This window comes from Coturnix japonica, chromosome 15, assembly GCF_001577835.2.
Source record: "Coturnix japonica isolate 7356 chromosome 15, Coturnix japonica 2.1, whole genome shotgun sequence".
Classification (NCBI taxonomy): Eukaryota; Metazoa; Chordata; class Aves; order Galliformes; family Phasianidae; genus Coturnix; species Coturnix japonica.
Window position 1 is genome coordinate 8949089 of NC_029530.1, and position 26556 is coordinate 8975644.

Sequence of the window (26556 nt, forward strand, 5' to 3'; positions counted from 1 at the left end):
TTTGAAACCATTTCCCCTTGTCCTATCACAACAGACCCTGCTAAAGAGTCCATCACAGAGTCCAACTCCTGGCTTCACATTAGGACCACCCAGACCCGATATCTACCAGCATCGTCCAAACGCTCCCTGCTCCCGCAGCCCATGGGAGCAGTTCCATGCCCACCTCCCTCTGGGGCAGAACCATTCCCTACCCCACCACTGACCCTCCCGTTACGCGGCTCCGCGCCGTTCCCTGTCGCTGTCACCCGTTCCTGCGGACAGACGGACACCCGCACCCTCCCGCATCTCCTCCGCCGGTGCATGCGCACTGCCCGCTCCGTGCCATGGTGCCCGGCCGAGCCGCTCCGCACCGCTCCGCTCCGCTCGGTGCCCGCAGGTAGCGGAGCTCCGACCCGCCCCGACCCGCCCCGACCCGCCCGGGGGCGGCCGCGCTCCCTCCTGCCGCCGCGATGCCGCGGTGTCGCGGTGCCGAGCCGGGAGCTGCCCAGGTGAGTGCGGGGCTGCGGCTCCGGGAGGAGCATCCCGCGGGGAAAACGGGGGGTACCGGGCTGCCGGTACCGCTCTGTGTCCGGGTCCCGGTACCGGCTTTGCGGGAGCACCGCGGGTGGTTCGGAACCGCAGCGAGCGCACGGGGTGTGATAGCACCAAGCAAGCGGGCCGCGGTGATGCGGGAAGAAAGCTGCGTTTGTCAGAGCTGGAACAGCAGAACGTTCAGCGTACCCTGCAAGTTTGTTCGTTCCTATTCGGGGAGCGCAGCCCAGCTGGGCGCACAGCCGCGGTGGGGCCGGCAAGGTGCGAGCGGTGCGGTCTGTGCGTGCGGGTGTGATGTGCCTCTGGGTGAGAGAATGGGGGGAGCGGGGAGACGTGCGGTCCCCTCTGGAAGTGAACGTCACATTCCCAGGGTGATGCGTGGAAGTAGAAATGTGGAGGTGTTGTGCTTGGCTGTCAGGCTTGGAAAAAGCTCCCGTGATGAACTCCTGCACTGCTTCGGTAGCAAATACGCTTGTCCCTTGTGCAGTGGTGAAATGGTGATGGTGGCAAGCAGGACTTCCCTCTAACACAGCACTGGAACCTCTTTTCGTTGTGAGACACCTGAAGTTGTGCATCCAGCAGCCCACACACAACCTGCGCTGCTTTTCAGCATTTTAGCATTTATGGGAGCACCTTTGAGATCTGGACCAAATCTCTTGTTTAATTATTAATGTCAGAACATTTTCCATCCAGCTTGCAGAGGACACGTTGGAGCGGTGGCGATGAGAACGCTGCTGAATGAGCCTTTAACCTGGAGCCTCTAAACTGCTGAAGCAGCAGCCGGTGGAACAGTAGTGGCTAATTGCAGCCTGACATTGCTGCCGCACTCCTCCTGGAGCCAGCAGGGCACGTTTGTGGCAGCTTTGCAGCTGGTGATGTGCAGTGGGATGGGGATCCCTCCCAGTTTGTGCACCAGGCTGTGCGTTGCAGTGTGATGGTTTCGGGTGCAGCATCCTGGAGATGGGATGGGACCCGTGGCACAGACGTGGGCATTTCCCTCCCCAGTTGTGCTGTAGGGCTGCTCTATGTGAGTGCGTGCATCCTGGGTAGCACGGCTCCTGAAAGAAGTGCTTCCTGACATCCAGGATGGAGATCCATCTGTTTTCACCCTCGGGCTGTCTCAGAAGCCCAAGTTTTGACCTGCTCTAAAAACGCTGTCCCAGCTCTGCTCTGTGGGACTCTGCTGTCCTCCTGGTGGCTCTTTCCAACCCCTACACTGTCCCCGGGTCAGGGCTTGGGCTGACAACATGTCATGCACAGTGTGGGGTGCTGGGAGTGCCTTGGGACCCCCGAGGCTCTGTCCACACCTGGGCTGTGTTGAAGTAATGCCCTCAGAGGAGAGTTCTGCTTTCCTTGGCAGCACTGCCTGTGTTATTCTGGAGATGGAGCCAAGAGCCAGCCCTGAGACTTTTCAGCTCAGAGGAGTGTTAGCGTTGCTACACCAGGCAGGGGGGGGGGTCTGTCAGAGTGGGGTGACCACTGTGCAGCTCTGGCTCACGTGAGAGCAGATGGTCCCTCTGGTGTCATATACTGGATCTGTGAAGCTGGCTTAGTTGGAGAGCAGTGATGTCCAGAACTCAGCAAGCAGAGGGCTGCCAGCAGGTCTGGGGGCTTTTGGCACTGAGCTTCGTAGGGAAGCCCAGCACTTGGCTCTGCTCTCAGCCTGTGGCATGAGAGGGATGTGTTCCTGCCTCCTCCATTGTCCCTATATTCTCTGTTTGCAGCAGAAATGCTCTGTGCCCCAGGACACAGCCAGTGGGATGGGATGGGATGGGATGGGATGGGATGGGATGGGATGGGATGGGATGGGATGGGATGGGATGGGATGCAGTGGAGGTCACCACCATGGTGGGGTTGTGCTCCATTCTGTTTGCAGGGTGTGCCCATAACAAGTCTCCTGCTGGAGCTGCTCAGCGGTTCCCACTGTGCTCTGTGTGAAAGACAATATTGTGCACATACAGAGAGCTGGCAAGGAAGGAACTCTGCAGTAGATATGGAGAGCTTTGGGATCAAGGATTGTTTTTTTCCACAGCAGGGACCAGAGCCAGAGCCAGCTCTTTCCTGCAAGTGGAGATGGTGCCATCAGGTGCCCTGAGCACAGTCTGCAAACCCAAATCTCTCTCCCTAGCAAAGGCACATGGTCCTGTTTGCACTTTAGAGCCGACAGTTTTGGGACTGAGGACAGATTCATCCTGGATTCCCAGCTGCAGGGAGGGGATGGCAAACCTCACCCCTGGACTCATCCAGCAGGTCCTTCTTGTCCATTTTTTCTTGTGCTGGAGGCCCAGAGCAGAATGCAGCTCTCCAGACTGGGTCATAGAAGGGCAGACTAGAGGGGGACAATCACCTCCATCATCCTGCTGGCCATGCTTCTTTTGCTGCAACCCAGGATGCAGTTGGCTTTCTGGGCTGCAAATGGGCATTGTAGGCTTACATTCAGCTTTTCATTAGCCAACACCATCAAGTTCTTCTTCACCTGTATGTGTGTTTGGGATTGCCCCAGCCCAGGTGCAGGACTTTGCAGTCCTTGAGTCAGAAACAGGGGTTTGTTTGCAAACAACGGGACAGAAATGCAATAAAAAGACAATCTTATTTTATGCAGAGGCAGTTAAAAAATAGCATCTCCTGTTGAGCTTGGAGCTCCAGGACATTCCCTGTGAATATCTGTGCTACAAGTGATTGAGAGCTAGATAAACAAAACTGCCACAGGGAATAGTGCTTGAGGGATCAAGGGCACAGCTGGATTGTTGGTTCTGCAAAGCAGGGAATCATTGACCTGAAATGGCTCAGCCAGGTGAGGGGCCGTGCTCAGAGCCATGGAGAGTGGCAAAGTACTCCAGAAGTGATAGACCTGAGAGCAAAAGATCTTTCCCAGGCTCTGCATCTGACCAGTGGGTGTTGTGAGATTGTCTTGGTGCTGGTATCACTTTGAACGTCTTGACTTCCCATTTCTTAGGAGCTCTACATCTGGTGGAAGGGGTGTGGATGAGGCACCTGGGATGGCCTCCAGCTGCCATGAGTGGATATCCATGTTCTTTGTCATCCATTGGATCTCGGCCTTTTCTGCTTATAGATGTCTGAGAGGTGTGGTACCCATGGGGATCTCCAGGTGTTTGTGGGACTTCCGACCTCACCGAGGTCCACTGTTTTAAGCTTAGAGTAGGGTTACCTTGCATTGCTCAGAGATTGGGAGATCATGAGATGACCTGACATCCAGAGACCTTCTAACCAGGATCCTGTGTCTCTACAATGGCACTTGGCTGTGGGGCTCCCAGATGGGAGTTTCACCCTGTTGCTTGTGGGGCTGAAATGGTGCTCATGGTGCTTGCTGTGAATGGCTGTAGGACCCTGACCATGGGCACGTCAGGCATCTATCAACCTCCCATCCTCTCCCAAGGGTCAGCCCAGGAACAGCCCATCCCTCCAAAGGGCCCTTGGGGACCATCAGTAGGGGAACTACAAAGGGGATTGCTTCAGATTGCTGCCTTGAAGGCTCAAACAAAGCATTCACTTCATTCAAATGGCCGATACTCATGGGCAGGCACCCTACGAGCCCCTCAGAAACCAGCCAGACCGGCTGGAAAGGAGTCCTGCAGCCTTGGGCTGTGCATTGGCATCTCTGCAGGGTTGGGAATCTTTGCATGGTATCTTTTATTGCTTTACAGTAAACTGTTGGCCTATATCACTGAGACATCAACAGCTGAGACTCTCTCTCATACAGAACTGTTTTCCATTTCTTCCTGTGAGTTTTGGCAAAGGTCCACAGAGCAGCACAGCAGATACTGCATGTGACTTTGCTGCTGTATTTTTCCCAAATCTTCTGCATTTTTGTGCCTCCTTTCTTGACTTTTTATTTATTTATTTTTCGGCATTTACTGTTGCGTAAGCGTTGGCATGCTGCTCTCCTTGGATGCTCTCACCCTTGCCACTCAGTGACTTGGCTTTTCCCTGTTCCATTCCCTCTGCAAATGAGCTTGTCTGGGAGCTCTGCACAAACCTGATGGCTCTTTGAGGACTGGATGTAGGTCTCATAGCACATTCCTGGCTCATCCACAGGGACCTGCACAGGCTTGAGAGGTGAGCCCATAGGAACGTCAGATGTGCCCCATCTCCAGTGTTGCTCCAGGCCATGGATGAGCTCTGGGCAGCCTGGTCTGGTGGGGGCAGCCAGCCCAGGGCAGGGGTTGGGGCTGGGGGCTGTAAGGTCCCTTCTAGCCCAGCCATTCTTGGAAATGGTTAATTCTAGCCTTCCCAAAGGCAGGGCTTCAGAAAGTTATTAAAGCCTGGAGATGAACCAAGTGACGCTGGTGATTTAAAACTTCAGAAGAGTTTTTTCTGCCCCATGCAGGTGCTGAAGGACGCCTGAGGCCCAGTGCCAGTGGGCGGCTGCCATGCTAGACTGTGCCCATCCACTCGCTGCTCTGCCCACCATCCCTGCTGTGTGCCCAGCACGGTGCTGCTCTGCTCACCATGGGAGGATGCTTCTCCAAGCCCAAGCCAGGTGAGATGGAAGGATGAGGGGATGTAGGTCAACGGCAGCTCCACGGGCACCGCTGGGGAATGTTAATTCTGTGCTCCTGCAGGGAGGATTACTGCCTGCTAATCCCCTGAATTCCTGTGCTCTGCCTTCAGCTGGAGTCCTGTGGGGCTGTGGGGCCGTGTGGGGCACAGGAGGTTCTGTTGGAGGTTCTGGCATGTGCCCAGCCCTGATTCAATGCAATGCGTCCAGAAGCTGCTGGGACATCTCCTATCTCACCCCACAAACTCCTTTAGCACTTATTGGGGCCAGGTGGGCTCCTACTGTTGGGCAGCCTGAGGTGTTGGTGTGATATGGGTCATGTCTGTGAGCCATCAAGTGTCCCTAGCTGGCCATCCTGGCCTTGCAAGGCACAGGCACACAGGTTTTATTGAGACACAAAGAGAAAATGTAAGGTTGGTTTCTGCTGTGTGCAGAGGTTATTTCAGTGGTCATCACAATGCCCAAGGAACACGGCACTGCACACTGTGGGCAAGTTTCTATCCTCCCACTCACTGTAAGTCTTCCCCTAGTGAGGAACCACTCTGGCCTTCCTTGTTAAAAAGGCAGAGCACACCTAGGAATAAATGCCCCCATTGAATAAACTTGCAACAAAGTCCGCTGGCAGCTCCGCTTTATTTTGTATACCATCAGCAAGATTGTGTTTAATCTTGGGCTGATGCAGGAATAAAAGCGCTCTGCGGGCGCATTTCCTGAGCTGCATATTTTTGTGTCAAGCTGTATTTGCATAGCAGGGCAAGCTCTAAGAATGCCACCCTGTAATGGAACACTCCTTCTGCAGCTCTGTTTCTGATTAGCAGCCTTCAGGAGGTTTTGACAGCAGTTCCTCAGCCCCTTGTTAGCACACACTGCAATGCTTCACCCCGGTGCTTATAAAACCTCCGAGTGCACTGAGATAAACAGATACGGATTTGCAGATGCTGATGGTGCTGGCAAATGTTTCACAACCTGTTTGTGACGCTTGCTTTCCATGCTGCACTCACATTTCTCTATGCCAGAAAGACCTTTTGATGGGCAGAAAACCAGAGCAGGAGACCCGCAGCACCAAACAACTGCATGCACTGATATAAATATCAGCATTTAATTCAGAGCTTGCGTTCAAGTAGTGACGTAATCTCTTATCTCCAATGCTGCAGTCGTGTGACCCCAGACTCCATTCCGGAGCTTGGTTCCCAGTCTCTGCATAACTATGTTGGTGCTTGTGAGGGTGTGGGGGCTGCATGTCAAGGCTGTTCCTGTGCCTTCCTGCCCTTGTCCTTGCTGCTGGGAGGTGCTAATGCCTAGAGAGGCAGGGTGGAAGCAGGCACATTTATCTCACAATTTTGGGATTAACTCTACCATTTTTAATGAGAATGGTTTTGAGTTGCAGGCCATTAAAATGAGAGGGCAGCAGCCAGGTGCCCACCGTGTCCCACCACATCACACCATATCCCACTACATCTCACCACGTCTCACCACATCCCACTACGTCCCACCATGTCTACAACATCCCATCACATCCCATGACATCCACTAACTCCACCACATCCACCACAACTCACTACAACCCACAATGTCCCACCACATCCTTCCACATCCCACCACATCTCACCACGTCCCACCATGCGTCCCACTTCCTGCCTCATCCACCACATTCCACCACATCCCATAACGTGCGCCATGTCCACCACATCCCAGCGCATCCTGCGATGTCATATGTCATTTGATGTGATTATGTGTCCACCGTGTCATCCACATTCACCACAACCCACAACATCCCACTATGTCCCACCACGTCCACCATGTTCCACCACATCCTACCACAGCCCTTCACATCACACCACATCCCGCAGTATCCACAACATCCCAACATATTCCATCTCTTGGAATCTGCTCATCGATTCTCTTTCCTTAACCTCTTTGGGTTGTGGGTTTTAACTTTTATCTTCTGTGCAGCTCATCCTGTCTGTGACATTTACAAGACTGGGAAAGTGAAATACTCTCCCACGTGCTTGGGACAGCTCTTTGGTCTCTGGCAATTATGCCCAGCTCACTATAGATGTCCCCTGGTGTTAATTATAAATATTAATGACCTTAGTCTCGAGGGGTGCTTAGGAGATAAAGAGATATTTTATGCCTGCTTGATGGATGTGGACATGAAATGCATTTTTTAAGCTCACAGCTGTCACCTGATAATGACAGGTTTGAGATGTCAGAGCCTGGTTTCTCAGGCACATGCTGTGACCATCTCCCTGCTCTGTGGGGTTTGGTGGCACCTCAGTGATGCTCTGAGGCTCTTAATGAGTTGTGCTCTAGGAAAGACCAAATGGCTGGTACCATGAATGGCCATTGTGGATATTTGCATTGAAGTAAGCTGATTAGCCTCACACAAAAGCTCTGTGTTGCTACTCCCAGGGGTGATCTCATTGCCCTGAGATCGTCCTTTCTCATGGTGCAGTAGCTTCCTCATTCAGTGCAGGTCTGACAGCTTCTTGCACCAGCCTGGATGTGATCTGGGTGGCCTGGGTTGAGGTCTGGGAGGTCTGAGATGGAATCTGAGGGGTCTGAGAAGGGATCTAGGAGGTGTGTGATGGGATGGAATCTGAGAGGTCTGGGATGGGCTCTGAGAGGTCTGAGATGAGATCTGGCTCTCTGAACTTCCTATCCCAGTCCCCACCACCAAGGCCCTGTTTCTCCTCTCCTGGCCCCCAGTTTCATCACAGATGTTTCCCATCTGCTCTCATTAGCTCACCCTGGCCCTTGTATCCAGTGTTTCCAGGAGAACCCTTGCAATTTGTGTTTCTTGTCTCCTGAGGACCTTTAATGTTCTTCACTTCTCCTGGACCTCTCCACGCTGCTGCATGGGTATGAGGGATTCTTATTATGGAGAGCAGCTTTCTGGTCTCTTCTGGGAAGCCATCCCTTGACTTTCTGCTAGCATTTATGGCAAAGGGAGCTTTTATTGTCAAACCTGTTAAACAGTTTAAACCTAAATAAACCAGACAGTTCTTGCTTTTGCTGAAGATTCTCTCTATGCTGAAAACCCCATGCAGAAATAGTGTTGAGCATTTTTAATACTAGTTCCTTATTAAAGCCATCTAATGAAGCAGTTTTATACACCATGCAGTGTTGGCTTTCTCCTTCAGTTAATGTTATCTACCAACAAACGAAGTCTCTCTGAGCCCTAGAGGCCTTGGCATGCTCACACTTAACTGCCTGAAGCTATGTTCCACTAAACAGGACAGGAGGAGTGACAGAGGGATTGCTTTGCACCAGTGATTAATGCCTACTTGCAAGAGTATTTACTTCATGCATGCAAAGGTACACAGCTGAGAAAGAACAGGGCAATAATGGAATTAGGTAACCAAGCTAAGTTTGATATCAGATGTTTTGTCTTCCCATGCAAGACAACAAAAAACATCATTTCTGTTGACATCTTCCAGCCCCTTTTGAAATCCAAAGGAGGAAGGAGAGGCAGAATGACAGCAAAACTCCAGGCTTTGTTTTAATGAAGATTTCTGTTTGTTCCTGCAGTTGAAGTGAAAATTGAGGTTGTGATACCTGAGAAGGAGAGGAGCAAGGAGGAGATGTCACCCAACGGGAAAGCCAGCCCATTGGTTTATAAAGTCAATGGGACCGCCCGGCATTACCATCTTGAGGAGCATCCCATTGCCAGCAATCCCTACCACAACCCAAAGGACGTAGTGGAAGCATCTGTGTGTCATGTGAAGGACCTGGAGAACGGACAGTAAGTGCCTAAAATCTTCATAGGTAGTTTTAAAAGTCCCAGAAGAGAGCTTGGAGCCAAAACCAAACGTTCCTCCTGGCTCCTCAGTTTCTTGAGATAATAATTTGACTTAGTAAAATACCATCACAGGTGAGTGACATCAACTGCTCTTTACACCAGTGATGTGATATTGAGGGTCAGCCCACCATTCTGAGCTCTACATGGTGCAGTTGTAGCCTGATGGCTGCTGGGGTTATTGCAGCCATGAGATGCTGGGTGCCCATGGAGACGACTTCTGCTGGCCATGTTTGGGGTGCTCCTAAAAGAGGCTTTGGTGCCCTGCTGCAAGAAGGAGGTTGGAAAACTAGGGCTTAGATAAATACATTGCCTCGAAATGTGCAGTACAACAGAGCAAAAAGTTGCTGAGAGTGAGGAGTGTGCAAGAATCATTAAGGTTGGGAAAGATCTCTAAGGTCATTTAGTCCTTTTCTTACCTGTCTGTAGCAAAAAGCTCTATGGTCAAACAGGCAACTGCTAAAGCAAGGCCTTTTTTTCCTAATAGTTTCTAGCTCAAAGTAGAGGTGTGTGAGAAGGTCCCATGGCTCATAAGCAATAGGTGAGGCTAGAGGAGTCCGTTCCTCCTCTGGATCTCAGAGGGATACTCAGGGTTACTGATTTCAAGGGCAAGAGAACAGAGTGCCCACCTTGGGGTCAGCACAGCCGTGTGGCACTGGTCACTCTCTGGGTCTTTGGGACTGAACACACAGTGGGGACTTTGCAGCTTCCTGTGTATTACCTTTGAGATGCCAGCTCTTGTTTTTGCCTCTTTCAGATCATGCAGTTCCTTGGGTAAGTTGTAAACTCTCTCACTTATCTTATCTCCTGACAAAGTTATGGTTGTCATTTAACGAGAAGCACAGGATTTATCTGAAGTGCTGAGGAATGCAGCAGGACTTGTACTGCTCTAATGTGAGTTGTGCTGACTGAAGGACATCCCTGTGCCAAGTGTCCTGCTTGGGAGTGGGGCTGCCAGCTGGTGGGGCAGATGGCTCCCAGGGCAAGCAGAAAGAACTCCCTGCCCCTCTGCTTCCCCCCCCTACACAGCACTTTGCTGTGGGTTTCATGAGGTATCCCAGGGCTGGCAAGTGAGAGATGTCAACAAGTACCTGAATGGAGGTTGAAACCAGGAGGGGGTCGTTAGGTGATAATTGATAGGATGCCAGGAAGTGCCCAAGGGGAGGTTCTGATTGGGTGTTGTAAAGAATTTCTTCATGGAGAGGATGGTCTGGCAGAGGACTGGGCTGCCCAGAGAGGCAATAGGGTCCCCATCTCAAGGCATTTAGGAGTGGATGTGGTACTAAGGGACATGTTTTGGTGCTGGGATTCATTAGGTAAGATTGATGACTGGACTTGATGATCTTGAAGGTCTTTTCCAACCTAGGTGATGTTCTGAAATGCTGCTTTCCAGCAGTGATAATGTAATTAACCACATATCCAGTAGATGAGGGCACTGCAGTGTCTTTTTTGGTTTTGCAAGCAAGGTGTGCTTTTGCCTAGGGCAGGGCTGACAAAACCTGTGACCAACCCAGAGCCAGTGGCAGGTGGGCTGGAGGAAGGGGGAGGTGGGCAGAGTGGGACTGGGCTGCAGCACGAGGTGAGGGAATTACATTAGTTCTACCAACATCTCTCTGTGCTCCTCTCCTCAGGATGCGTGAGGTGGACTTGGGCTGTGGGAAGGCACTGCTGATCAAGGAAGGTGGCGAGTTCTATGCTATGGGACACAAATGCCCCCACTATGGGGCCCCGCTGGTTAAAGGTCAGTCTCTTGCTCAGCTTCATCCCATCTTTGGGCTGGTGTAAATCTTTCAGCAGCACAAATACATGTCTGTGGTTTCAGTGGGGTGACAGCAGTTCACCCTGCCACAAACCAGCTCCTTTGGGCAGGGAAAGCCAAAGTCCAAGGCAGCAGTGCCTGAGCAAACACAAGGAATAACCCTGTTGCTATGGATGTGTGATTTCCTGACAGTTTATAGACTCCATGTTGCATCAGGTTCTGTTTTCAAGTAGGCTTGCTCTAAGGGATCCTCTGCTTCGAGGCACAGCTTGCTTGGGCTGGTGCTGGGTTTATAGACCTGAGTGCAGAACCCAGGAGATGGAAACCCTCCCTGCAGGCAGGGGATGTATCACCACTGTTCTGCTGTCCTTTGTGCAGGGGTTTTGTCCAAAGGAAGAGTCCGTTGCCCCTGGCATGGGGCTTGCTTCAACATTGGCACTGGTGACATTGAGGACTTTCCTGGCTTGGACAGCCTGCCCAGGTTCCAGGTGAGACCTTTGTTCCTATCAGCACTGCCTCTGTGGAAGTGTGGGGCCAGCACATGGCAGAATGGGCCTGTGGGTTCTCCTCACACCTCTTCCCTGTCCTGCAAACTGCTGCTCTTTGTCACCCTCAGGTGAAGATCGAGAAGGAGAAGGTGTACATCCGGGCGAGCAAGCAGGTGAGAGGCAGAGTAGCCCCAGAAGCAAAGCCAGAGGCTGGCTCTGTGTGCCTATGGGGGAATGCTGCTCTTTAGGCTCTCTGGCAGGGGAAGAAGTGTCTGAGCAGATGGATATGTGAGCATCCAGAATGGGGAAACCCAAAGTCTCAAGCAGCAGTCCTCTCCTCTCAGCCATTTGGCTTCATCAGCTGCATCTGAACATGGTGTGGCAATGCAGGTCACATAGTCCATCAGCTCCCTAGAATATTAAAGGCATTATGAGCTCAGGTGCAGGCTGAAGTTCCTGATAGAACTTTTGCATTTCCATTTCCTCTGCTGACTGCAGAATCATACAACGGTCTACTACTGTGGACCTGCTGCTTTTCCTGTCTTTTTTCCCAGTGCTTTGTCCCTGCATGAATTTGCCAACAGCAATTGATATGTTTTGCTTTTGTACCTGGGAAGGGAGTGTAGTGCACAAAGTAATGGGAGGGTATTTGGTTGAGCATGGGTTTGGGGTCCTCACTGGTTTCAAGGATGTGGGTGTTTCCTGGTTAGAAGTTGCCCCCAGTTTCTGCCTTGCTAATGATTGCTCTTCTTCTGGTTGGTGGCATAGGCACTTCAGACACAGAGGAGGACAAAGATGATGGCAAAGTGCATCTCCTTGAGCAACTACAACCTGAGCAGTACCAACGTGCTGATCATTGGTGCAGGTATCAAGTGGCATGCTCTGGGACAGTAATGTGTGTCTCCTCCCAGCATGGGTGTCAGAACAGCAGGACATCCAGACTGGCTTAAGTAATATGTCTCATATAAGCAAATGTGGAACTCCAAACTGAAGGGAGTCTGAAGGCACCCCATGTAGTTGTGCTGACATGATGCATTGTAGATAAGCTGCACAGCTTGCAGAGCAGGATACTAAACCAACATGCATTTTGCAATTTCTAGAAGTCCAGGGACTTGAAAGTCAAAGAGGAGCTGCAATCTCAAGCATGTTTTCTGTTCCTTATACCCATACTGTTTGTTGATAACTGCCCAAGGGCAGTTGGGCTCTCTGGGGAGCATGGGATGGCTGTGGGTAAACAGTCATCCAAATTCTGAACCAAGCTGCTCAAGAAGTGGTGGTTGTTGTTGCTGAAAGAACTTTCTCAGCCTTGAGCAGCTAAGTTTACAACTCTTCCTAAAGGCCAAGGTCTGTTCTGGTAAGCAGGAAAGGAGATCTCAAAACTAGCCGGGTGGGAAGAGAATACCGCAGTCCATTGCATTGGGTTGCTGAAGGCTGCCCGCTGCTGTACTGCACTGCTGGGCTCAGAAATACACCCCACTGACTGTGCAAATCCATGTCGGTTCAAATGAGTTCTTTCTACCAAAACCTGAGTTTGTAGGGGTAAAAGATTCAGGCCATCAGATACAGTGTATGCATGGTTGGTGTGGGTCTTCCTTCTTTCTTAGGTGCAGCTGGGTTAGTCTGTGCAGAGACCTTGCGCCAGGAGGGTTTCTCAGACAGGATCGTCATGTGCACGATGGACAGACACTTGCCCTATGACAGACCAAAGCTCAGCAAGGTTTGTAGCACCTTGAGTCTGAGTTTCGAAAATTGCCCTTTGATATTTCTATTCATTGCACAGTTATGTTTCTCCTTAATTCATCCTGAAAGATGGAGCAAAAAAGGGGAGTTGTACAGACTCTGAGCAAGGGTTTGCCAGCACAGAAACCAGGGCATTCTCCATAGGCTTTGCTTGAGTCCAGACACAACTCAGGTTTAACAGCAACACCTTAAAGATGGACTTCAGGCAGTGTGTGTATTCCCCTTTTATGTCCCTTTACTTATCCCAGGGAGCTGGTACTCAACAATCAGAGCTTCTAACTCAGTTTGTAGCCCCAAAACAAAGCCTTTTTCAAGGGAATGCAAAGATACACGTGGCTTTTTGAGAGCACTGGAAAGATCCATTAGAGGAGTAGCACGTAAAGCTGTATGCTGCGGGCTTCTTGCCTCCTGTAACAGAATAATTGCCCTTCCTCTTGCTGAATGTCTGTTATCAGCCCATTCTGAGCTTCCTCAGACTGCTCCCCTCTGTGCCCTTTGGACCATGACTCCTTGGTGTCCCGCAATGGAGAGCAGCAAAGCCCTCAGGGCTTCTGTACTGCTCCGTGCTGCCCTCCTCACACACCAGCATGGGAACTTGCACTCCCAAGCCGTGGGATCAGAAGTTCCTCTCTTAGTAAACACCAAATGTTTAAAGAACTCTCAGTAAAACTCGTATGACCCTGAACTTGCCTCAAGATACAAATTTCTTCTGAGTACACGGTTACCTGAAGTCATGGGAAAGGAGTGCCCCCTGCTCCCAACCAAATGGAGATGAAGGGCTTTGCACGTCCATCCCTGGTATGCAGCTGGTGCTAAGGGTGTAGGTGGTGAAGCCCTTGGTTCATGGAGGAAATCTCTTGACAAATGCCACAAGGACTGATTTCAGATTGTAGAGTCGTAGAGTTGAGCTGGGAGTGACCTTGTGCTGGGAGCAGGCCTTGCTCTGCTTGCTTTTTCAACTCACAGCTTTTGACAGAAGAATGCATTGTATTTCTTCTTGTAGTCAATGGATTCCCACCCAGAGCAGATCGCCCTGCGCCCCAAGGAATTCTTCCGCACGTATGACATTGAGGTCCTGACTGAGATGCAGGTAAGGAGAGTCCTACTCATACACTGTGGTCTTACCTGCTGACTCCTGGTATGGAAATGCTGAGTCTCCCTCATTCCCTGGGCTGTTTTGTGCCCCTGAGCTCAGTCTGTGGTTGTTCAGAAGCAGAATGAATACAATCCTTCCCTGAGTGAGTGCCATGGCGATTTCCATTTCTTACATGCCATTTGCTGAGCATCTTCACATGGATTCAGGGTGACCAGATGGCGTCTGAATGGGGCAGTGTGCCTGCAAGCACCCTGAAAGTGATAAATCAAGTATATCCTCCTGTTATTCTATTTATACTGGGAGATCTTCAAGGATTTGTGAAAGTCAACTAGAAGGATATGAGGTCTGGGTTGGCTGAGCTGCCAATAGGAACCAAACCTCAAAAACAAGAGGACTACTCAAGGATTAAAAAAAGAAAGCCTGTGTTATGGGTAGAACAGAAAATGAGAGCTCTGCAGAGAAAGAGACCAGATGGTAGTTTGTTAGGTGGTCCAGGCCAGGCAGAGCATCACCATTCTCTCAAAGATCTGCCATTCACGGTGCAAATGTTGGCTTTATGGAGAGGTTCACAGAGTTGGGGTTTACAGAGAAGTAATCCTAAGGCTGGAGTGTGCTACCACCAGTACTGCTCAATAACCTGAGACATGGATGGGCAGGCTCTGGCTCAGCAAGTGGCATCTCAGTGGGTATCTAAGATTTCATCCCTTGACATGATTTAGAAATGATTTCAGGCTGCGGCTGTGGATGTCAAGAACAAGACGGCTGTGTTCAAGGATGGATTTAAGATGGAGTACAACAAACTGCTGATAGCGACTGGAAACACGTAAGCAACAGAGAAACATTTCAAAGATAAGAGAAACTATTATATCTGAGAATCTGAGGAGCTTGTGCCTGAGGATAAGGGATCACACATGGCACTTCAGAAACCAAATATGCTTGCAAAAGCCTTTGCAGAGAAGGCAACAAACACATGTAGGATAGGGCTATATCTCTCTTTCTAGCTGTGTTGGGTGTATCTGCTCAATCAAAGCTGGGAATCAAATAATACATTCACTGGAATTTCCACCTTTCATTCCTGGCTGACCTTAAGGCCTTTTGGGTCCTGTGCCTGGATTCCTTGCAAACATGTTCTGCTGCCACATCAGTTTGTGGGCTGATGCCGGGCAATGCAGCACTGCAGCCATATGCACCCACCACCTATGGAGGTGCATAAGCCTTTGGAAATAACTTGAAAGTCCTCAAGTACAAGCTCTGAGTACACTGGGTAAGTGTTTTTAATGTACCTGAATTATTTAGGATCTTCAGTCCCTTTTCCAGATGGGAATCACATATTCAAGGGCTGGATATTTAAAAATACATAAGCTCCAGTAAATGCATGAGGGTGACAGGACTAACCTGCTTCTGTAGCCTCATCTGCACAGACTTATAAAGCCTTTAAAATGGGGCCCCAAAGCTTCTGCTGAAGGGTAGAGTTGACTGTGTCCCACCGGGCTTCTGAAAATTGTATTGCATGACAGCAGTTAAACTTAGAATTACAAAGCAGGAACCATCCTGCATCGTGCTCCACTTCCCTGTGCAGAGTTTATCCTGGCCCTGTAATGTTGTCCCACCAAACAGATGCATGAGGGCTGTTACTGGGGCCAAAGGCTCTTCATAGAATCATAGAATGGGTTGGAAGGGACCTCAAGGATCATGCAGCTCCAGCCCCTCTGCCGCAGGCAGGGCTACTGACCTCCATATCTAATACTTGGCTGCCCAGGGCTCCATCCAGCCTGGTCTTGAACACCTCCAGGGATGGGGTATCCACAGCCTCTTGGTTTTGGTTCTTGCCATTGTCCTCCAGTGTTCAGGTTTTGCATATTATGTCTCCAGCCTGGGTGATTTTGCAGAGAAATATGGCAATATGGGGTGTTTTGGCTGCATCTGGTTGCCTTGATGGGCTGCAGACAGCCAGGCCAAGCTGTCTGCAGGAGCCCAGCCCAGTAAGCCCTTCATTTATGTTTTCAGGCCCAAAGCTCTCAGCTGTAAGGGCAAGGAAGTGGAAAACGTTTTCAACATCCGGACGCCGGAAGATGCGAACCGTGTGGTGAAGTTGGCAGCCAGCAAGAACGTGGTCATAGTGGGTGCTTCCTTCTTGGGTGAGCTCTTGTTTTGCATGGGGATGAGACCAGTTGCAAACTGCAGGTCATCAAAGAGAACAGTTTCCAAAAACTCCCATAGAAAGAAAATGTATTGCAGAGGCTTTCTGCAATACATCTACAATCATCAGCACCAAAATTGGTCAACAAAAATCCTCAAAGAAGAAAAAATATGGAGGTCACAAGGGCTGTTTTCACCCAGTAGCTCCTTACTTCTAAAACATTCTCTTCCTTCATCTGTGGTCCATTACCAAATGGATCCTGTGGCATGTTGGGACTTTGTTAGGGCATATTGCTTACCTCCCTATGGCCCTCCCATAGCTTCCACCTGGAAGAATAAATTAATGTGAATGATAAATCCCATATGATACTCAGTGGTTGTATGAAAGTGGAGTGGCCCAAGGCTGGGGGTGGGGACAGCACTGGGCCACTGGGATGTGCTTGTGTTCCCCAGGGATGGAGGTGGCCGCCTACCTGACAGAGAGGGCACATTCAGTGTCTGTGGTAGAACTGGAGGAGGTCCCATTCAAGAAGTTCTTTGGAGAGAAAGTTGGCCGTGCTGTCATGAAGGTGACTTTGGCATTGGGTTTGGTGAAATGAGTGGGTTCTGCTGGTAACTTGTGGGTGCAGTTGTTTTAGGAGTGGGTTTATTGATGGAGCCGTGGAGATGCTCCATGCTGCAAGCCCACTAAAGACTGGGATGGGAGCCTCTATGGGGTGTGCATGGATGGGGATGGGCCTCTTGCAATGAGGGCATGGGAACCTCACAGTGGGATGGGGTAGCGGAGGCTGAGGTACACCCTCTCTTCCCACAGATGTTTGAGACCAACAGGGTGAAGTTCTACATGCAGACTGAGGTGTCAGAACTCCGGGAGCAGGAGGGCAAGGTATGGTGTGGCAGTGGGTCAGAAACAAGAGGTGACCATAGCCCCACATATCACCCCATGGGACTGCTGTCTCCTTCAGAGCCAGGTTTATGCCCTCTCTTTCCAAGCCCTTGAAATTTCTACTCCTGGGCTTAGCCCACAGAAGGAAACATATTCCAGCCATAGTGTTTGGGGTGGTAACATTGCTCTGAGATCCTGGAGGAGCAGATGGAGCATCAAGAATAACCCTGCTGGGATGCTTCCTGGTTCAAGCTCTAACCCTGTCCTTAGAAAGCACCTACAGGACTCCCTCAGAGGGCCCCAAAACTCCTCCTGTTGCCACTATAGGGGATTATAATCAACTTGCATGTCAGAAATGAAGTGAGATACCAGCTTGGCTTGCTACTGTTACAGGGTTTTACTTTGTTGACTCTGAAATAACTGCACTTTTCCCCTCTCTCCCGTAAAGCTGAAGGAGGTGGTGCTGAAGAGTGGGAAGGTCCTGCGTGCAGATGTTTGTGTCGTTGGTATAGGTAAGGGGACTTTGCTGTGAGTACACTGTGAGGTCCTTGGGGTACACTGGGGCACACTGGGAAGCCTCTGGAGCACACTAGAGCAAGATGGGGAGCTCTGGTAGTACTCAGGGCGCCCTAGAGAACACCAAGGGATGTCTCTAGGGTACACTGGGAAGCCTCTAGGGTGCCCTAGAGCACACTAAGGACTGCCAGGCCCATCAAGCCAGTGGTGATTTGCTCTGCTATGGAAATAGAACTGGAGGACCATAAGACAAGGGTATTTTTCTCCTTTATACTCATGGAGAGAAAGGTCCCTAATTGTAACTTTTCTACACTTTGCAAACTGGACCAATCACAGGATTCGTATTTCATTCTCCCAGGGTGTTGCTTTATTGACTGCTCCACAACAGAGCAATTTGTAAAGTCTAGAGGAAAAAAAAAAGGCCCCTTTGCTTTCTCCCACAGGTGCAGTGCCAGCGACAGGGTTTCTCAAGCAGAGTGGCATCAACATTGACTCCAAAGGCTTCATCGTGGTCAACAAGGTGAGCAGGGTGGTACAGCCAACACCTCCAAGCTGGACTTGCCTCGGGCTCTGAGCCACCAGCATTGGGATGGTCTGTTCCCAGATGCTGAGATTATGGATACTGCCATGTGTGTGGTTTGCAAAGCCCATCTTGATGCTGTGGGTGTCCACATCTTCATACCTCCCACCCCGGAGGACCTTGAAAAGTTCCCTGCCAGCTGCCCAGGTAGGGTGAAAATCCCACCAAGGTTCCCTTCTGCTTCCTCTTGTCAGATGATGCAGACCAACATCCCTGGAGTGTTTGCAGCTGGTGATGCTGTCACGTTCCCACTGGCCTTGAGGAACAATAAGAAAGTGAACGTCCCCCACTGGCAGATGGCCCACATGCATGGTAGGTGTATCTGAATGCCTTCGCTTTGCACAATAAACTGCTTGTTGGGAAGAACCATATCCATATCCTTGGGAAATTTCTAACCCTTTAGGAAGAGAATGGGGCAACTGAATGCAGGGAAACAGAGTAGATGTAGGAAACACTGGGAAAAATATATTTTCTCCCATCCCCACACTTGCTTGGGCTCAGAGCTTCCTCACTTACTCTTCTGTTTCTTGTCTTCCAGGCCGTATTGCAGCACTGAATATGCTGGCCCATGGCACAGAGATCAGCACAGTCCCCTACTTGTGGACTGCAATGTTTGGGAAAAGCATTCGATATGCAGGTGAGGGATCCCCTGGGGCTGCTGTGGGTCCTGTGCTGGTGGAACTGTTTTGGGACACAGAAGTCATGGTCACATTGCAGAGCCACTTCCAGCCCCATCAGCTGGCCCAGGTTGATGTGCAGGGACACCTCTTGTTTAGCAAAGCATGAAGGGCCTTGTGGACACGGAAAGCCTCCCTGAACATGAGTGTATTTGGGCAAACACGGATGATTCTTGATCCCTCTGCCTTCCAGTGCCCATCTCTCAGTGATCCCAGGGTGGCTGCCTCTATTGTAGCTCTGGTTTAAAACACTTTTTGCTAAGGCCAGAGCTGTATCCAGAAGAAAGAAGCGAAGACCAATCTTTAATTCCATGGTCAAACTAAGTAAATGAGAAGCAGACCAAAACATTTGCTGTGGAAATGGTTTTCTTAGCAACAGTGCTTCTCCCACTCATAATAACTTCATCTTTCAGGCCACGGGGAAGGATTTGATGATGTTGTCATTCAAGGGGACTTGGATGAACTGAAGTTTGTTGCATTTTATACCAAGTAAGTGTTTCTCCTCTCCATGTCCATTTGTCTCAGCTTGTTCCACTAGGCTGGAAATTATTTTTACTAGAGCTTCTTCCAGTCAATTCTGCTCCAATCTGGACACTGAGGTTGCAGGACATTAATAAATTGCATGTAGAAATGCATCAATGCCAGGCACTGGAGAAGTGACGTGCTGAGTATTTCTCTCCAGCAAACAGTCTTCTTTGAAGCCTCTTCCCACCCTTCCTTTGCATCCTAGGGCACAACAGGTGCAGCTATTTATCCCAACCCTAATTAGAAAGGAAATGCCAGAGCACTTGAATAAAACATCAGTGGAGTTCTTTCAAGAGCAAGGTGAATAATCCCCTGCGTGGTGCAGGGCCTCACACTGGGGCTGCGGGGCGGGCGCTGAGCGCTGCCTTCTTCTGCCACCCAGGAGAGGCCCCAGGAGATGGCTTTGGTGTGGCAGGACGGCACCGTGCGCCGAGAGCTGGAGGTACTGAGGGGTCCAGCGGGCTTCTCTCAGCCACAGCTCCATCTCTGCCTCTGCCAGAGGTGGCTGGGGGTGTTCCTTTCCTCCTTTTCTTATCACTTGGTGATAGTCTTGCTACTGGTGCTAATGCTTTTGGATGAGGATGCTGTCCCCAAGCGGCCGTCTCCTGTTTCCCACATCTACCTGTTGGCTTAGGCTCTTCTTCTGGTGTGTGCTGGTTCTTGCATGAAACGCTGGTGGTGCCCATTGCTGGAGCCTGCCCTGAGCAACAGCTTTCACAATGGAACTCTTTTCTTTTCTGGAATTTGAGAAATAAAACTGTTTATCCCCATACAGAACTGAGGATGAGCTGCTAAGGGGTCAGCCCTTAGGCTCTGGGGGACAGGGTGCTCTGCAGATGTCCCCATGGGACACCAGTAGAACAGACCAACCCCAAGCTCTTGGGGTGAGCAGTGAGCAGCTGTAGTTGCCTTCCTCATGGCACCCCCTTTTCTACTGCATTGAACCCTACAGAAGAAGGGAAAGCCAGGTGCAGATGGTGCTCATCCCCAGCAATTTACAGCCTTTAGGCCAAGACCTCTGATTAGTCCCCATCCCAGCTGCAGAAAGGGCACCTTTGTTGGCCTCCAAAGACCTCTTGAAAAAGAGGGATTCCTGCTGGCCTCAAACAAAATGTTTCAAAGCCACTGCTGATGTGAGGTGCTCCAGTTCACTACTGCCCTGCACACTATTTCACAGAAGGACCACCTGCCCCTTGTCTTGCTGATGGGAATGGTTGCCTGTGTTGATACACAACAGCATCACACAGTGAGAAGGGAACCTCTTGGATTAGCTGTCAGTGCAGGGTCCCATAGCACCTGAGCTCACCATGTTCCAGCAGATACCCCCAATCCAGGGTGCTCTTCTTGGGGGATGTATTGGATATTAGTGATCTTCTGAGGGACTTGAGTTGCTGGGCATGGTGGTGATGGGTTGATGGTTGGTTAGACTGGATGATCTTGGTTTTTACCAACCATAATGATTCTATGATTCACTTGCAGTTGCACAGAGGACAGAGTGTAGTTTAAAACAGCACCCAGCCTATGATTTGCTGGCTCCTTGCTCACTCTTGCCATTTTGTGCATGCATTAATGGATAAAACATGGAACAAACAGTGGAAAAGCTGCAGTGTGTCTGGAACAGGTTCTGAGCTCCTGGTCTGGGAAGCTGTGGTGGTGTTTCCCTGTGGCAGTGGATTGATCCTGGTTTGTTGGGTGCTTCCACACTGAGCAACATCTCCAGTGTTTAATATTTCACTCATGCATCTTCCCTGATCTTTATGTTGTTCATTCTGTTACTAATTGTGAATCAGACTTTGAAGATTTACACTCAGTCTGACTGCTGCAAATCTCGGAGCAGAGAAACCCTTCTCCTTTGCTTTGTGACCTTTACCCAAAGCTCCTCTGGTGTTCTTACACCTTTTCTTCTGCTTCAGTCATTTCCCATTCACCTTCTGATCTCACCTTATACCACAACCACTGGGGTATGGTCAGCCAGACTGGGACACACTGCTCCACTGTCAGCTCCATCTCTTCTGATGTTGCTTTTGGGTGATGGAGTTGGTCCATGTTGGGGCTGCCCTGACCTCTCTGCTCTCCGGCCCTAGGAGTGATGAAGTGGTGGCTGTGGCCAGCATGAACTACGACCCCATTGTCTCCAAGGTGGCCGAGGTCCTGGCTGCTGGCAGGGCCATCCGAAAGCGTGATGTGGAGTAAGTACATGTGCTGTACCAAGAGCTGGGCTGGGGAGGAGCCTGGAGTGGGCTGCCTAACCCTGAATGTCTTTTCTCTCTCTGTCTCCTGCTGCATCTGCACCTTTTAGGCTGTTTGTCCGTCATGGCAAGTACGTTCAGTTTTGGGTCCTGGGTCTGTGTGGGGTATTACAGGTGTGCCACATCTCCAACTCCTGCATGGAGACACTGATGATGGCCATGTGCTTGTATTGCAACTGAAGCCTGCTTGAACTGTTTTGCATGGGGTGGAGGTGCAGGCAGAGGAAGGGGTGTTGTACAGCTTGGAAAGCTCACAGTGCTGCTTGTTTTTGTCTTCATAGAACTGGAGATATGTCCTGGCTCACAGGGAAAGGCTCCTAACACAGACATGGCTGCAACCTCCTGATGCTGCGCTGGCCTTGAGGAGATGGGGACGGCTGCAGCTCCACGGCACGATGCAAATAATGCACCTGAGTCATTTTCCCTTGAGACTTGGCCAGAGACCCAGCCACTTTCACCCTGCAGTCACCTTCCCAGCAGCTCTGTGCATGTGAACCACCACCAGCTCTCCTGGCCCTGCAGCCACCACTTGGTGGGGTCAGTGGGTGGAATCCCCACTGGAAAGTCAGGAAAACAGGCCCTGGGGGAGCAGGTTTGGCACCAGTGTGGCTGGCAGGGAGCTGCAGACTGCTGACACGGGTGCCACAGTGCTGATGGGTGCCACATCCACACTCTCCAAGCAGCACGACGAGAGCCCCAAGCACATCCCTTCACCCTGTGAACAGCATGAGTGCCTTTCGTCGCTCTCTGTGGCCAGTACGTGCTCTCAAGCACATTGCCCCTTCCCAGATCCTCTTTCCTCCCCACGGAGCCCAGCATCTGCACCTTCTCCTTAGTGATTATTGGAGGGTTGACATTGCTGCTGACATGCTGCTCCAGGAAGAAGAGCTGGAGGAGTATTTCTGGCCATTCTCTGCCCTTTGTCACTTACTCTTCCTGTTGCCTGGTGACAGGGCTGCATATCTCAGCTGGCAATGTCAGTGCTATGTAGCCATGCTTGCTGCCCCTGGAGTGGAGGTGGCCAGTCCAGAGCCCTGTGTTTGTCCATTCAGCAGTGCCAGGTGTGAGAATCCCCCATGGACAGCTTCCATTCCTGTCCTTTGGGAGCTTTATTCCCTTACTATCACTGAATTACCCTCAGCCCAGAGCCAGAGAAATATTATTTTCAGTTTGATTCACCCTCTATGAATGAAAGCAGTGCCCCTGTTGTCATCCGGACCCTTTCTGATTCCTTCCAAGCCCAGCAGGTTGGCCAAAGGAAAAGCGTGTCCTGTCCTGATACAGCCAAATAGACCAGCAGGACCTCATGGGACTCTCTACTAGTCCATCAGCCTTAGTGCACTGCCCTTATCTAGTGATAGACCAACACACACAGCATGCTGTGTTTATTCCATACCTTGATACATTGCCTGGGATATCTACATAGGACAGGGCTCCTTTCCTAAAGAGAGCCCTCTTTAGGGCTCCCATCCAGTGCTCCACAGCTTTGCTTTGGCTTTAGCAAGTAGAAAAGTCCTTTTTATTTGGTTTCTCATTTTTCTTATTGGGGCCTGGACCTTAAGGACTGCTTTGCAACAGCCTCAATAGCTGCAGGAGCAGCCAGATCAGGCACTGGCAACAGCTTCTTGGGCACTTGGGCACCTTCTGGGATGGGGTGAAGGCTGAAGATCACAAGGAGAGTCATTGGGGACTCCACGATGGGAGCACCTGCTCCAGTGAGGGTAAAAGGCTCCATGGGCCTGGAGACTTTGAGACTCATTCCTGGCAATGTCACCTCGATGCCAGCATGGAGATCATGGAGCACTTCTGCTGCGGTGTCCGTTCTATGAGGGGAAGGGTCTCAGGGGATGGGACACATCCACATCTGTCAGGGAATTTTAAGCAATAATGATGCTGATACAATGCAGCAGGGAGGGGGTGCAATGGGGTGGAGTGCTGCGTGGAGGGGACGTCCCCATGGTGGTGACAGGAGATGCTCTGTACCCTTGGACTCAGTGTCTGGGAGCTCTCACTATGGCAATAAAGGCCCTTCCCCAGCAGCTGTGTACCATGAGAGCCAATGGCTGCCTGGTCCCGTGCATTACCCTGAGCAGTCATTGCCTTAATTCCCCTCCTGTTAATCCCAGCTTTGCTGCCGGCCATGGCTGCACACATACCGCTGCCCCCCAACCTGCGCCGGGGGCTGACTGCCTTCAGCAGTGCCCTCTTCACCACCAACAAGACATGGGACAGCAGCACTGCTCACCTCTACCATCCAGGTACCTCGGGGGGGTTCAATGCTGTGTCTGCGCTGTGGGCAGCTGGCAGATAACAGTGCTGTTACACTGGGCTGGGATGCAAGGGAGGGATGATGGGGGTACTGTGGGTCCTGCCCATCCCTGCTTTGCCCTGCCCAGTGCACGAGGTGTTGTCCAGCCTGCCCCTCCAGGTGATGCTCTACTTCAACGTCTGCTACTTCCCCTGCTGGTGCCTGGCTGAGGGCATGATGCTACAGCTGAAGGTACCCTTAACTTTCCAGGCAGGGAAGGTTACAGTGGGAGGGCAGAATGGGCAGGGCTGGGAACCAGCATAGGGCAGGCAGGGACAAGGCTGTGCCCTGTTACAGTACAACCTGCTGCCCCGCTACTACCAGCTCCTCCTGCTCTCTGCCTTCCTCATCCTCACACTGGCTGAAGGAGCTCGGCTCTACTTGGGCTACATTGGGAACCTGCAGGAGAAGGTAAGGGCTGGCCTGCTGCTCCATGCTGGATATCCCCTTTGCCTGGGGGCTATGAGCCCATCACATCCCTTCCTTCTTGAGTGCCAATCCAGGGTGCTTCAGGGGGGTTCAGCCCCTGCAGAGGTGCCCCCCACATACCAAGGGTCCCCATACACCCTCACCAACCTCTGCCCACGCAGGTGCCTGAGCTTGCTGGGTTCCTTCTCCTCTCCATCCTGATCCAGCTGCCCCTCCTTCTGTTCCTGCTGACGGACCACCTCACCATCCGCCTGCCGCTGGAGCTGGCTGTGCACAGCCTTCTCTTGGCCTTCCTCATCTGTGAGGTGGTGGCTGCCTTCCTGGCACTGCGGGTGATGAGCAGACAGCTGGCAGCTCAGTTCTACCTGCGGCAGTTCAAGGTGGGCAGCCAAAGTGATGCTGTGGGTCACGACCTGCCCCACTGAGCCCAACATTAAACAGCCCTTGGACCACATAATGTGCTTCTGAGCACTCTTTCCTAGGCCCTGCAGTTCAGGAGTTCCCTGAGCTCTGCCCCCAGTAAAGGGGTAGGTGTCCATGCTGACCCCTGGTAGGGCAGAGCTGGGGTGTGCAGGATGGAGGTGCACCTTAGTGACCGTGCAAAGGATACAGGGCTCCAAGGGAAAGAGTAGGGCCAGAGCCACCTCCCACTTTCTGAACAGCTTTATTTCAGTGCATCCCTGCTTTCCACAGGGCCAAATGGAAAGGGAAGAAGCGCAAAGTGCTTTAAGCGTCCTATGCTGAGCATGGACTGACCCCATCCCAGTGAGCCCCAGCCCTGACAGCAGCTTTGCAGCACTGCCCCAGAGCTTCATGTTGTGTCAGGAGGACTCTCCATATACTCTCCATGTACCAAGGACTCCTTCAGAAGTGCAGCACCCATCCCCAGAGCTCATCCAGAATTGGGCCTCCTCCTGCAGGGCCAAAGCTGTGCCCCATCACATCTACCTCCAAGTCACTCCACTGTGCATTGCTGAGCATCCCCCAGGTCCTGGCCAGCCTTCTGTGCCTCAGTTGTTGCTTCTTTCTTACCTTTAGGAGGTTTTGCCTGCAAAGCAAATAGGGATGTTTGCTACAGCCCAGGGGATGCCCAAGTCCTGCCCTGAGCTGGCAGCATTTCTGCTCTGATAGGGAATGGAAGGGCTCTGATAGGCCCTGGAAGGGCTCCAAGTCGACCTGGTCAGTGCCAAGCAGACATCATACACAGCAAGCAAATCGACAGCACTGACACAGCTCCCAGATCTGGTGAGCTGAGTTACAATCAAAGGGCAAACAAAAAGCAATGAAATCAGCTCACAAAACCTCAGCTCTCCCACATGGCCCTGCAGTACAAACTCACCTCCTCAAACTTCTCCTTCCAATAGAGGTCGGCCTTTGCATCCAGGTAGAGCAGAACCAGGTCACAGACCATGGTGGCCTAGAGGGGGACAAATGGAGCCAGGGTAGGAAATGCTGTGGGTTGGGGATGGTTGAGGGGAGAGCCACCGTCATAGCCATGTAAGGGACAGGGAAATGGGGGCAGGGAGGGACCCCATTACTGGGTCAACGGCAGCACGTGCCAGGCATGCTACACTGGGCTGCCCATCAGGCTCCCTGAAGCTCAGAAGCTGCAGCTGGGCAGCAAATCACAGCCCACGGATGAGAGGAAAAGAGCATCTTCAGTACTCACGGTTCCAAGGAAGGCGATGCCGGTGCCAAAGCTGACAGCAGCAGGAATTACACCGAACTTCCCAGCCTGATGAAAACAAGGGGTGGAGGAGAGAAGGCAGAGAGCAGGGAAAGGGCTGTGAGGAGCCCATAGGGGAGCTGCAGGCAGTGACAAGGAATCGGGGGGGAGGTTTGAGGACCTGGCCGTGCACAGAGATGTCAAAGCGGATGCCATAGAGCTTCAGCAGGCTCCGGTAGTGCTGCCTCTGCGAGTCCCAGTAGTAGGAGGCTGTCCTGCAGAGTCACACAGGACTCAGCCACTCATCCCTGCACCCATCCGGGCTCAGTGTGGGCACAGCTGGCTTATTAGGTCCCATCTGCTCTGCTGCCCCTGTCAGACAAAGCGACCTCCCAAGTGACAGCAGTGCACCCAGCCCAGCACCCTCACCTGAAGTTATACCTCCTGTCCAGCAGGATGAAGGAGTAGCGTGGCTGGCAGTGGGCAGCAGGTTGGTCCAGGTCACAGTCCCACTCAATGCGCACGCTGATGCTTCCTCCCTGCAGCACATCAACACACGTTAGATTCCAGGGACTGGATATGTCATAGAATCACAACACACCTGAAACAAAAGGGACCTTAATGCCCCCCAGCCCCAACCCCTGCCCTG

At 51.5% G+C, this 26556-nt stretch overlaps 3 protein-coding genes across 6 annotated transcripts in view; 2 read left to right on the forward strand and 1 right to left on the reverse strand.

Annotated features, from left to right (window-relative positions):
* On the forward strand, nt 1-23026 carry AIFM3 (apoptosis inducing factor mitochondria associated 3). 4 transcript variants are annotated; one of them, XM_015878283.2, is made up of 21 exons: nt 1-488; nt 4880-5032; nt 8582-8795; nt 10481-10590; nt 10987-11096; nt 11225-11269; nt 11865-11961; nt 12701-12813; nt 13840-13926; nt 14664-14755; nt 15940-16070; nt 16525-16640; nt 16886-16957; nt 17406-17469; nt 17917-17993; nt 18248-18365; nt 18592-18690; nt 19144-19219; nt 21340-21444; nt 21555-21575; nt 21786-23026. In XM_015878283.2, the coding sequence occupies exons 2-21, from the start codon at nt 5002-5004 to the stop codon at nt 21823-21825; spliced, it is 1818 nt and encodes a 605-aa protein (XP_015733769.1). In that variant the 5' UTR covers nt 1-488; nt 4880-5001; the 3' UTR covers nt 21826-23026. The 4 variants fall into 4 exon arrangements, with proteins under 4 accessions (XP_015733769.1, XP_015733771.1, XP_015733773.1 ...); XM_015878284.2 differs by lacking the exon at nt 1-488 and adding an exon at nt 4382-4608; XM_015878285.2 differs by lacking the exon at nt 21555-21575.
* Nucleotides 22875-26556, reverse strand: part of P2RX6 (purinergic receptor P2X 6) — a 6208-nt gene continuing 2526 nt past the window's right edge. The window contains exons 8-13 of the mRNA XM_015878288.2: nt 26337-26446; nt 26089-26182; nt 25911-25976; nt 25581-25658; nt 24389-25289; nt 22875-24211 (exon numbers count right to left, since the gene is read on the reverse strand). Coding sequence (XP_015733774.2) covers nt 25197-25289; nt 25581-25658; nt 25911-25976; nt 26089-26182; nt 26337-26446 — 441 coding nt within the window. The 3' untranslated portion in view covers nt 22875-24211; nt 24389-25196. The remainder of the gene's footprint in view (nt 24212-24388; nt 25290-25580; nt 25659-25910; nt 25977-26088; nt 26183-26336; nt 26447-26556) is intronic.
* LOC107321408 (transmembrane protein 17B-like) lies at nt 23835-24695 on the forward strand. The gene is made up of 3 exons (XM_015878291.2): nt 23835-24004; nt 24110-24223; nt 24403-24695. Exons 1-3 carry the CDS (start codon nt 23852-23854, stop codon nt 24664-24666), a joined length of 531 nt encoding a protein of 176 aa, XP_015733777.1. The 5' UTR covers nt 23835-23851; the 3' UTR covers nt 24667-24695.

Bases quoted from the DNA above. Each gene is read 5' to 3' on its own strand.
- AIFM3 (XM_015878283.2), top strand. From the start codon at position 5,002: ATGGGAGGATGCTTCTCCAAGCCCAAGCCAG. The intron at 11,270-11,864 runs GTGAGAGGCAGA...TTGGTGGCATAG, and splicing joins ACATCCGGGCGAGCAAGCAG to GCACTTCAGACACAGAGGAG. The intron at 19,220-21,339 runs GTAAGTGTTTCT...CTCCGGCCCTAG, and splicing joins TTTGTTGCATTTTATACCAA to GAGTGATGAAGTGGTGGCTG.
- LOC107321408 (XM_015878291.2), top strand. From the start codon at position 23,852: ATGATGGGGGTACTGTGGGTCCTGCCCATCCCTGCTTTGCCCTGCCCA. The intron at 24,005-24,109 runs GTACCCTTAACT...GCCCTGTTACAG, and splicing joins GCATGATGCTACAGCTGAAG to TACAACCTGCTGCCCCGCTA. The intron at 24,224-24,402 runs GTAAGGGCTGGC...CTGCCCACGCAG, and splicing joins TTGGGAACCTGCAGGAGAAG to GTGCCTGAGCTTGCTGGGTT.